Here is a 12,022-nt window from a genome sequence, read left to right as displayed (position 1 = left end):
ATTGTCCACTAATGGGTGTGTATGTGGAGAACACTGTGTTCCTGTGGTGTGTGTGCTTCTGTGTGTGTGTGTGTGTGTGTGTGTGTGTGTGACTCATGACTTCACTTTAGACATCCCATTGTCTGTTTTGAGAAACCGTATTTTAAGCCTAATACAGTGAACTTATGAATAAATCTTGATGTCCAGCCGCTGATGGGCTGGGAGAGGAAGAGACGCTGCGTCAGAGAGAGAGTGAGCGAAAGAGGGAGAGAGAGAGAGAGAGGGAGAGAGGGAGAGAGGGAGAGAGGGGTGACTTTAGATGTGTGTGTTACCTCAGTGCCATTTCATTGCCTGTTGAATATTAGAGATGAAGCTTTTATGTGTGAGGTAATAAAATCTGATGAGTCTCCACATAACATACCTCTCTCCCCTGACATCATCCCTCTCTCTCTCTCTCTCTCTCTCTCTCTCTCTCTCTCTCTCTCTCTCTCTCTCTCTCCCCCTATCACTCCCTCTCTGGCTCATCCCTCTCTTCTCGACGTCACCACACTCCTCCTGGTGCCCGGATGGTCCCTTTCCGTTTGCCGTCTTCCCGTCCTGCCGGCCCTTTTCTCCCTGTCCCTTGCCGCTCGCTGCCCTCTGTCCTCCGTCCTTCCTCGTCCCCCTGGCACCTGACCCGTCCTCACTGTCGCCTCCCTCTGTCGTCGCTCTTTGCCCATTTAAGGATCACACCATTAGCTCATTGTCTGAGTGTTAATGATGAGATCTGGCAACCGCAAGACCATTTTGGAGGATGTTGATAGTAAAAGTCCAAATCCAATAAATTGACGTTTGGATTAACAAGTGTGGTATTAACACTTTGGTGACTGCTGTGTCTCACCCACCTACACACACACACACACACACACACACACACACATGCAAGAGGAGATGAGATTTTTCGGGCTCTCGTGTGCGTTAAATGAATGTGGATGGCGATGGCGTGTGTGTGTGTGTGTGTGTGTGTGTGTGTGTGTTACCCTCACAGCTGAATGGGTCCAGACCAAGACCCCAGCTGGAGGGGGGTGTAATGTCTGTGATCCGCTCTCATCCATCTTCCATTGCATGTCGCCTCCATCTCTCCACCCCTGGCATTTGACCGTCTCCATTTATTTTCATTTCTCCGTCTCTCCTTCGTCTCTAACTCTTCCTCAGCAGCTCCGCCGGCAGAACGCGGAGACGTGATCGTACTTTCATTCCAATTAAGTCACAAACACACGACTGTATTTTACCCGACGTGCCCAAAACGATGACCCGCCGTCATTGATTCAGTCGACTCAATATTCTGCTTCAAATGCAAACAGTGGTCAGTGTAAATAGACTCAGCAGAGGGCGGAGAGAGAGAGAGAGAGAGACGGCGTGATGGGAATGAAAGTGGGAAAAGGAAATCTGACTTGAGCAGAACATTTCTCTCCATCAGACCCAGACAAAGCTTTCTGTTTGCATCACCTTTCGCTCTCTCCGTCTCCGAACAACCCCCACGGCAAAGAGTGTCACTCTCTTCTCTTCTCTTCGCTTCGCTTCTCTTCTCTTCTCTTCTCTTCTCTTCTCTTCTCTTCGGGACTCTTTGTTGATTTATTTTGGAGTTTGCTGGCGGAGCTTATGGTTCATGTCAGAGTTAGGGTTAATTAAAGGTCAAACACAGGCATTATCCTACACGACTGTAAGCAGATGACAGTAAAGGGGAAGCCATTTCATTATATTTCTGTATTTGATGCGTTTCCTTTTGAAGATTGAAGTGCTCATGACTCTAAACTCGTCGACACTCTGTTGTATTCCTGCGTTTCTCTGACAGCATCAGATATAGTTTTCCACAAATGTTCGGCTGCTAAATCTTCAGCGATAGTCTGTCAGCGTGATACGGCGCTTGTGAAAGACGGTGGGAAGAAAGAGAGGAAGGAGAAAAAGGATCAGGGAGGTGATTTAGATGTGGAGAGAGTGAGTGGACAGGGTGTGAGGGAGGGCGAGAGAGAAGGGAGACACGTGTAATCAAGTGTGGCAGCCATAGGTGAGTAATTGTGAACCTGCTGGCAAGGTAGGCAGGTGTCTAGTGGTCTGCCTGTGAGTGTGTGTGTGTGTGTGTGTGTGTGTGTGAGCGGGTGGGCGGGTGTGTTATTGAACGACGAGTGTCTAAAGTGGTCTGATCGCTCACATAATGTCACAGTCGGGTGTAGAAAGATCCTGTCTGGGCCCGTCTCAATCTGTGTGTGTGTGTGGGTCTCACGCCTCCATCGTTCCATCTAGTCCAGGTTTGTCTCCTCTGGTCCATGAACGGCTTGTCGCTGTCTTCTCCCAACCTTGAACACGCACGGATGGCGCTGACAGCGTGACGGATCGGGATTCAAACCCCCGGCCTCCCCCCTGCTGTTAAATGGGCAGTTAATGAGCGGGTGCAGCCGGCAGATTAGCACCCTCGGAAACAATTCATCCTCTGACGGGAGAGACAGTTTGGGATCTAGTGAGGAAGAGTTTGGGGTTCATATTGGTTTCTCTCTCTCTCTCTCTCTCTCTCTCTCTCTCTCTCTCTCTCTCTCTCTCTCTCTCTCTCTCTCTCTCTCTCTCTCTCTCTCTCTCTCTCTCTCTCTCTCTCTCCGTCTCTGTCCTATGCACACACACACAGTTTAGTGTCACTGCCTCCGTGCGTGCCGACATTTGTCTTAATGAGTTTCCCTGTCGTCATGGTGAACTTTGTCCCCGGCTCGTCGGGGAGCTGTAGATGGATGAGGCACCGGCGCTGCTCCCGCCGCTCGTTACCTTCCATTTAAATGAACCCGTCTGGCGCAGAGACCCCTCAAAGTTCACCTCCAACACCTCAGATAATCCTCTCCCTCTACTGACCACACACAGAACAACTTCCTGTATCATCTGACAGCGTTTAAGCCCTCTTATTGTTTCAAAGCGAATGATTTCAGTGACACACACACACACACACTTTCACACCAAACTTCTTCTTTTTTGAAGCCACTAGGTTAAATAGCAGCATGTTTCTGTGGCCTCACCTCAACCTCAAGCAGCAGCAGCACCCATCATGCCCACGATTGAATCATTTCCAAGCCTGTCAGATGAGATGGGAGTCACAGCGGGGACATCGCCCAGAGAGAAGTGACCGTACTCACAATACGTTAGAAGTTGATGGCGTTACGCAGGTGGAATCGTTTTTTCCAAAAGGAGGGGACTCGTCTCTACATAACGTCTCCCTTTCTGACATGCTTGTGTGTGTGTGTGTGTGTGTGTGTGTTTGTTTAGATCCTTTTTTTTGAAAGGAAGCCTTTTGGTGTAGCGCCTAGCGTGTGTGTGTGTATTTGTGTAAGCAGCAGATGCTCATCTAGAATTTCTGCCAGGTTGCCATGGCAGCTAGACAGTGGGTGGGTTTTAGGTCAGGTGGCATTTTGTAATTGAACCCCGATCATCAATTACCAAAGTGACCTATGACCTATTGGCAGCACCGCTTCAAAGACATCCAAATATTTTTGGGCAATCGTCCATCAGTCAGTTAAACTTCTTTCTAAATTAAAACCAATCGAAACTGAAATTTCTCGCTCACACTCACGAAAACCTAAGTATGTAGCTAAAATTACAATTCCTGCATCTGCTAAAGGAAAACGCGGTAAAACTGGCAACTTCCTGGGCAAACATGCAGAGAATCAATGGAGGCAATAAATCAAACTTGACCACTTAACGGATATATTGATCTCGACTGACCCCAGTTAGAGTCGTCACTATTAATAATCAATAAATAGATCAAGGACAGACATTTCTGAGGGCCTCTTCACACCTACATGGATTGATCCAGCTCAATAGGTTCATCACTCCGCTTGGTACGGCCCGTTTGGGCAGGGTCAGAAGATCATCCGACCTCTGGAGCTGATCGCTTGGCCTGGGAATTGATCCTGAATTAGATCAATTCACAGCCCAAACGTGTTTTGATGTATTTTGTTGATATATGCTGGTTGGCTTGGAGTTTCTTCTGTGTCAAACCAAACCAACCAAAGGGTTAAACGACCCACACGTCTCCTTTTGTATTCCAAGAGCCAAACAAAACTGGTTTGAGAGCGATGTCATAACTGAACACAACCGAAAGAACTAACCGAAAATGAAGTCGTTTGCAAATGAGTTCTAGTTTCTATTTATACGCTAAATGAACCGAATGGAAAGTCATTTGCTCCAGGCCTCATTATGAAGAATTGGTTTGTAAAGTTCTGCTTAAGGGGGTTGCAATGGCCTAAAAGACGGTGAGGGTATTATGATGTGAATAGCATTTCCAATAACTCAGAGACAGGCCACCTCCATGTTAATTGAAGAGCAAGTAGAAAGTAATATGTGTGTGTGGGGGGGGGGTTCTGTGGAGGTGTATGTGTGTGTACATGCACTTTAAAGCCAGTGAGCTCTAATGAGAGGCAAAGTACAGACAGCAGGTTGAGCGTGGGCTGGGAACCATGGTAACGGCCTTGAGCTCCGAGACAGAGAGAGAGAGAGAAAGAAAGAAAGAGACACAGGGACATTGAGACATTGAGACGTAGACAGAGAGACGTAGAGACACAAACCCAGACTTGTTTGTCCAAGATAGACAAAAACAGACGTCAAAGGCGATTCCAATCTTCATCTGCCGTCTCTGCCGAATGTTCAGCTTTGACTCAAACAGCCACCGGATGGGTTCAGGCTGCTGGGTGACCTCTGACCTGCTGACCTGAGTGCAGAGGTCAGGCGGTGTGTGTGTGTGTGTAAGGGGGTGTGGACCTGTGTCTTATTGCTTCTGAAAGCTTTGCAATCTTTGGTCCGCCTGCAAGACACATTGACATTTCCATGCTAATGAGTGTGTTTAACGTGTGTTTGTTTGACTGAATTCTTCATAGAAACACGGTCCTGGTGTTTTGGCAGCCACAGTCTTCACCTCAGAGATGTTGCCGTTAATTACTTGGTGACCTGTTTAAACGAGTGTGACACTGTTGGCACGAGTGTGAAGTCTACATTTTGTATTTATGATCCCGATCAATATTCCTCTTGTCAGCGTTGCTTCTTGCGTTGGTTATCTGAGGTGAGAACGTTGCTTCAGCGCACCGACTACACAGCTACACCATTCATCCAGGGTTTTTGAGTGAACTCTCAGTAATTAAGGATTCACTAACCGTGTGGAGCTTTGATCTCTGCAACGCGTTCAGATCAAACCAACCAAATGTTTTTTTTTGTTCTGCCATTTCCTGACATGTGTGCCAACGAGCAAAGCATTAATATGGTATTTATGATGCAGTTGTGACAGGCAGAGAGAACAGATAAGGTTTGGTTAGTAGGGATTCCTTTGGAGAGCTTATTAAATAAACTATGTGTTCTGTTGCGGCAGGAATTTGATGGAAAAAATACGTTTCAGCAGCTAGAATAGTCTCTCTCCTATTCTCACATTTGGTCTCTCTCACACACACACACAAACACACCCACAATCAAATGTGGTTAGAGTACAGCGTCTTGGTGAGAAGACGGGATGTGGTAAGTGTCACAGATTGGGTTCAAAACCTCAACAGAAGTCGAGCTGCTCACATGAATTTCGACTCCACTTGAAGCCTACTTACCAGCGAGCGCGGTTGCGAGTGTGTGTGTGTGTGTGTTATCTTGGCCTCCGAGGAGCTGCAGGTGTGACGGGCCGGGAAGAGTTCCAAACAGGTGGCGACGGAGCGAGCGAACGAACGAACGGAATCCGGAGTATGACGGAGTGAGAGAAACAAAACGGCGGAAGTGAGAGGAAGGCAGACGGAGGGAAGGAGGGACGAGACAGACAGAGAAATTCAAATGAAAACCGAAAACCTCTGTGTGACTTTGTCAGTTTAGGAGTGTGTGTGTTTGTGTTACAAAGGGAAACAGTACGGATGCGGCGGGAATGTGGCAGGAGTGGAGGAATAGCAAGAAGAGGAAGGTAGCAAACAGTGAAAGGGGCTCATGGGAAAGATGAAGGCGTTAATGAGACTGGGTGAGAGACAGACGGAGAGAAAAGGCTGCGGGAGAAAAGGAGGAAGAAGACAGCAGATTAGCGCTGAATGAACATTGATTACCTTTTAATCTGCGTTTACTGCCGCCGCCTGTCATTCCATCGCTTTATTCTGTCGGCATTCTTTCACTTCCCCCCTCAGTTCTCTCATCCCGGCGCTCACTCTCTCTCCTCCGCCCTCCGCGCCTCTCATTGTCTCAAGCGTTTCAAATTTTCAAATATATCTCAAATTCCTACTCATTGATCGGTGGCATCACAAAGGCGACTTGACTCCTCCACTGAGTGCCAAAGACAGGATTCTTCAGGTAGGCGGGTTAAAGCCTGACATGGAACACAGCCTGGAGCTCAACGTTATGTCATCCAACACACTGAGTGACAAGCTGAGCACCAGATTTAACTCTGTTTGGATTGTGGAGAAGATTGTGGAGTGCGTGACTTCTTCCTCCTCCTCCTCCTCTTCTTCCTCCTACTCCTCCTCCTCCTCCTCCTCACCTGTCCTGCCTCCATATCTCCTCCTGACCAGGCCTGACTGACCAACTGTTGGTTATATTTCAGGCCGTAAAGGTTTTTCTCTCAGATCAGATTCCATCCGATTTCCGTGTTGTTTGGGCTCAATCTTGACTCTAAATTTCTGTTCTAATTCACATGAGCCGTAGCTGGTATTGGACAGGCAATGATTGATGAGTGATCAGTTTTGCAGTGTAGAGTCACTTGCTCACACACACACATACACACACACACTGACACGTGCTGCAGTTTTCAGGCGTCTTCAATTATGTGGCCGATATCCATCTGGAAATCCATCCGGCGTGATTGATGACCACAGCATAGAAGCGTAGGGTGACAGGACAGCAGAGAGGCGACGGAAAGAGAAAGAATGGAAGAAAGAAAGAAAGAGGGAGACTGACGCGCACACACACGCACACGCACACACACACAAACACCAATCAGACTTTGGCTAGAAGGATTGCTGTAGGAGAAAATGAGTTTTGGATCTCTGGGGGTTCAGCGACAAGTTAGAGACAGAAACCAAGAAGGAAGCCGACAGAAAGATGAAAATAATGGAAGGAAGGAGGGAGGGAGTGAAAGAAAAGAGAGAGGAGCCAGTGTTGTGTGTGTGTGTGAGGACAGCAGTGGTCAGAGCAGCGTTGGGTGTGAGGCTGTTTGTCTCCTCCACTGGCGATCAAGAGATCACTGTCTCGCTCAAGGCCACATCGCAGTTGTTGTCAAGGGAGCGAAGATTTGTCATTCACTTCCATCGCTCTCTCTCTCTCTCTCTCTCTCTCTCTCTCTCTCTCTCTCTCTCTCTCCCCCTCTCTCTCCCTCTTTGTAGTTCACACACAAACTCGCCTTCCGTCTGTGCTCGGCTGTGGGGCAATGAAGCTAAATCCTGGTGGTGCACAGACTGTAGTGATATCCCTCCACAGTCTGTGTGTGTGTGTGTGTGTGTATGTGTATGAGTGTGTTTAGCGAGATGGTTATATTCGTCTTGCTGGTGTGTGACGGGTCAGAGCTGCTGAGCTGAAGCCAAAATGATCCATTTGACCCAGATCATCTCTGCAACCCAGCTGCTCTTTCTCTCTCTCTCTCTGTCTCTCTCTCTCTCTCTCTCTGTGTGTGTGTGTATTTGTACAAGTAGTTGTGTTTATGTCTGTTTGTCAATGATTTGATGGCCATAATGATGTGAGAACTCAATCCCACATGGCCCTCTTCCCCTCTCACTGCTAATCATTGTGTTTGTGCCTCTTTTTCTCTCTGCTTGTCCCTGGTTTTCTATTTCTGCTCCCCTCTCTCTCTCTCTCACTCTCTCTCTCTCTCTCTCTCTCTCTCTCTCTCTCTCTCTCTCTCTCTCTCTCTCTCTCTCTCTCTCTCTCTCTCTCTCTCTCTCTCTCTCTCTCTTTGCCTCTCTCTCTCTCACTCTCACTCACTCTCCCTCTCTCTGTGTCTCTCTCTGCTCTCTCCTTCTCTTTGTTTGTCATCTACCCGCCGGAAAACCGGAGTATCTCGCCAAATAAACGTCTTCATTGCTGTGTGTGTGTGTGTGTGTGTGTGTGTGTGTGTGTGTGTGTGTGTGTGTGAGAGAGGGACCGCTTATCTGTGATGATGGTAATGTCTAAGGACAGTGGCCGCACATGGCTGAATACACTCTTTCCACCACCAGTCAGCAAACAAGGGAAGCACGAGTCCAGACTGATTGCAGCCTTGATTTTCTACACCATCACCCCCGGCAGTCGGAGTGTGTCAACTGATCATTACGTCATCGTCACCAGCCACCAGCCACCACTGCAGACGGCTTCCAGATATGTGACAGATTAAATATGTAATGGATCTGGGCGTGTGGCGAGGTGCAGATCCAGCTCTGCTTATATTCATTCTCTTCTGTCAGCAACAATCTATTGAACTTCAACTCATCATGCATCAGGAGATCAGACTTCATGACTGAACAAACCGTTAATACCGTCTCTCTGTTTCCTCCCGTTCCTCCGCAGCGATGGCTGGGCAGACCGGTACGACGTCACGGACGGCTTTGTGCGGGAAGCGGCCGGTGGCATCACCATCAAGCTCCAGTCGGCCGACGTCAAGTGGTTCGACGAGTACTACCTGAAACTGCGGCCGGAGAACAACCTCAGGAACCCCTGGTTCCCCGAATTCTGGCAACATCGCTTCCACTGCCGCCTGAAGGGCCATGCGCAGGAGAGTAACAAGTACAACCGCACATGCAGCAGTGAGTAACCACACAAGCGCACACGAACAACCTTAATGGTGTGTGATATCAAAGGTTTTGTTGTTTATTTATGAGTCACCTCTTAGTCATTCAAATCTTTTCTTAGAGGAGAGAGGGCCAGTGCAAAGTGAAATAATGCCTAATTAGTTTACAAACACACACACAGGTACACACACACACCGTATGGATGCACGTAGCTGGCCGGTCCATGGTTACAGTTGGTAGCTGTGCAGCCTCTGGGGTTTTGTGTACAGCTCCTTCTGTGTTCCGCTCCCACCATTCATAGGCAAAAGGCTGCGTGAGAGCTGCTTCAAAGGGATTCATGGCTCACGTATTCTAATTAAGTACAAATGAGCAGGACAGAGACGGGCAGAAAGGAGCGAGGAGGAGGCAGGAAGTGGAGGGCGAGAAGGAACGAGAGACGGCTTTGATGTTAGGCAGGGAGGGAAAAAAACCGAGTGTGAGTCACAACAGCAGAGAGGTTTGACATTGTGAGTCGCTCTGTTATACTCACTCTCTCCTCTCCGTCCCTTTGTACCGGCTCACCCCCCCTCTCCCCCGGACCCCCCCCTGCAGAGCGAGAATCGCTTCGCCAGCAGTACGCGCAGGACACCAAGATGGGCTTCGTCATCAACGCCATCTACTCCATGGCGTACGGCCTGCACAACATGCAGCGCACCCTCTGCCCGGGCTACCAGGTAGGTCCTAAAGGAGGGACAGAGGGGTGTACGCGCGTGTGTGTGTGTGTGTGTGTGTGTGTGTGCGTGTGTGCGTGTGTGTGTGTGTGTGTGTGTGTGTGTGTGTGTGTGTGTGTGTGTGTGTGTGTGTGTGTGTGCGTGTGCGTGTGTGTGTGTGTGGAGGGAGGCGAGGATGGAAGGACAACAAGGTGGATACTTGGAAAAACAAAATGAGGGACTAAAGGAGGATGATTGATGATATTGCTGCCATATTTCTATTGATTGTGTTTTAATGTTGCTCATGTTTTATGTAACATGAGGCTCCTTCTTCCACACAGGGAGATTGGGAACTTATGAACCGTGGAAGATGGCCTACTATATATTGCGTAGCATTTAATATAGAGTGTATCATAACGTTCCTATATCCCCACTATGCCCCACTGAGGATTTCATTCATTTGGCCTTCAGATTCAATATAAGCACAGCTGTTATCTACCTCACTGCTATGCTGTTAGGTAGCTCTGAATGGTTGAAAGATAATGAAAAGAAAATTGGAAAATAATGAAAAGAACATAATACATTTAGTGAATGTCTTCCCTTCTCTCTATGTCAGGGCCTGTGTGACGCCATGCGGCCTGTGGATGGCGCTACGCTGCTGGACTTCCTGATGAAAACCAACTTCACAGGCGTGTCGGGAGAGGGAATCCTGTTTGACGAGAACGGCGACTCACCCGGGAGGTAGGACGGAAGAGGCGGCGTTTGCCAAAAAGACAGATTGAACAAATCAAGATCTGTAGATAGACCAGAGCCGTTCTTCCACCTGCAGCCGGCACACAAACGGCTCTCATCAGACTCAAGCTTCAGGGAAGAATTGCGGTGAACTCAAAAAGGCCTAAAATGGATCTGAGAGCATAAAATGTACCCAGACATAAGCACATGTTTGCGTGTGTGTGTGTGGGTGTTTGCACTCATATCGCAGGCGATCACAAGCACATCATTGACCGCAATCAAGCAGGAGGAACACGCGGCGCACAGCCACGCATTTAAATACAACCGTGTCGCCTTTTTACGCTTCCTCTCTAACTATAGGGCCGTAAACAAACATTGGGAGGAATATGCAACAATCAAATCATTTCCCACAATATTAGAGGGTGGACGTGGAGGCACTTTGCTGAAATGAGGGCGTAAAGTAGGAACAAGCGCTGTAGGCAAAGACATTGGGACGTTTTATGAATGAATCAAATCAAATCAAAGCTCCACATCAAGCGTGGTGTTGTAGGGTTCCATTTATGACATCATCTGCATGTTATAAGAACGTCTGGGGAAGGTTGACTGACCAACATCGTCTTTTTTAGACTGTAACAGTGAATCATAATAAAGAGCAGTGTACCAAAATGAATCTACTTTTTGCAGCCCACTATGTTACTCTAGTGAGCAACATAGTGGTGTGTGCTGATATATGCTGTAATGTGTGTGTGTGTGCCTTTTATCCACAGGTATGAAATCATGAACTTCAAGAAGATGGGGAAGGACTACTACGACTACATCAACGTGGGCAGTTGGGACAACAGCGGCTTGAAAATCGACGACGACGAAATCTGGCCTAACAGAGACAACATCATCGAGTCTGTGTGCAGCCAACCCTGCGCCAAGGCCCAGATCAAGGTAACGCAACGCAAACGCAAACACGGCGCCAGAGGTTAGACAGGAAAAGAATTGTCGACGTAGGCAAACGTGTAGACGCACGGTCAGCATGTGTGTCGCCCCTCCAGGTGATCCGTAAAGGGGAAGTGAGCTGCTGCTGGACCTGCACCGCCTGCAAAGAGAACGAGTTTGTGTTTGATGAATACACCTGCCGAGCCTGCTACCTGGGCTCTTGGCCAACCGATGACCTCACAGGTCAGTCTCTGCGTGTGTGTGTGTGTGTGTATAGTGTCCTGCTGTAACATTTACTACACTTTTGCAGACTTCGGCTGCTGCAGCAAGTGAGCTAGACACAGAGAAACAGAGAAGCACTGGTATGTGTGTGTAGGGTCGTAGGATAAATGATGTTTAGCACAATGAGTCGGCTTTGTTTTCCTCTCTCACCACAGAGAAAGAAGCAGACAGCATGCATGTGTTTCACCCTCTCACCTCTCTATCTCTCCTCCCCTCCCTCGCTCTTTACTCCTCTTGCCATCCCTTTAATTTGTTTCTGACACGGTCACCGATGTTTTAATCATTCTGCCTGAAGAGCAACTTTCAATACGAATACATTTCAGTGGAAATGGAAATTAATTTCCCCTCCGTTGCTTTGGAAGCTGTTGAATATTGCTCTGCGACACTCTCAGCTGCTCATTATGCTGCCTACTGGCTCGTGAACATGAGCTGAGCCCTGCAGATGTGGTCAGACGTTGCCCCAGACAGAAGCAACAAAAGCAACTGGAACAGAGAAGAAACACGATAGAGACAAAGCATGGAAGGTTCAAGAAGGGTCAGCCATACTGCGACTGTTTATTAGTCCACAAGCGCGCGTGCATGTGTGCTAATGTTCCTCAGTGTGTGTGTGTGGGTGTGTGTGTGTGTGTGTGTGTTCCCGGTGGGGCTGGAGTAGTAATAATGAGCTGTAAACAAACTGCTTGCCCT

General features: G+C 48.2%; 1 protein-coding gene across 1 annotated transcript in view; it reads left to right on the top strand.

Annotated features, from left to right (window-relative positions):
- Window positions 1-12,022, top strand: part of grm5b (glutamate receptor, metabotropic 5b) — a 35,794-nt gene that overhangs the window by 16,613 nt on the left and 7,159 nt on the right. Inside the window, exons 6-10 of the mRNA XM_076146313.1 lie at window positions 8,485-8,720; window positions 9,297-9,418; window positions 10,011-10,135; window positions 10,894-11,062; window positions 11,170-11,296. Of these exons, the coding sequence (XP_076002428.1) occupies window positions 8,485-8,720; window positions 9,297-9,418; window positions 10,011-10,135; window positions 10,894-11,062; window positions 11,170-11,296 (779 nt within the window). The remainder of the gene's footprint in view (window positions 1-8,484; window positions 8,721-9,296; window positions 9,419-10,010; window positions 10,136-10,893; window positions 11,063-11,169; window positions 11,297-12,022) is intronic.

Source organism: Genypterus blacodes, unplaced genomic scaffold (assembly GCF_046128005.1).
Source record: "Genypterus blacodes isolate CSIRO-AG114 ecotype Tasmania unplaced genomic scaffold, CSIRO-AGI_Gbla_v1 ptg000032l_1, whole genome shotgun sequence".
Taxonomy (NCBI): domain Eukaryota; kingdom Metazoa; phylum Chordata; class Actinopteri; order Ophidiiformes; family Ophidiidae; genus Genypterus; species Genypterus blacodes.
Note: the sequence above shows the minus strand (reverse complement) of the source record. Positions and strands in the feature narration are given on the sequence as shown.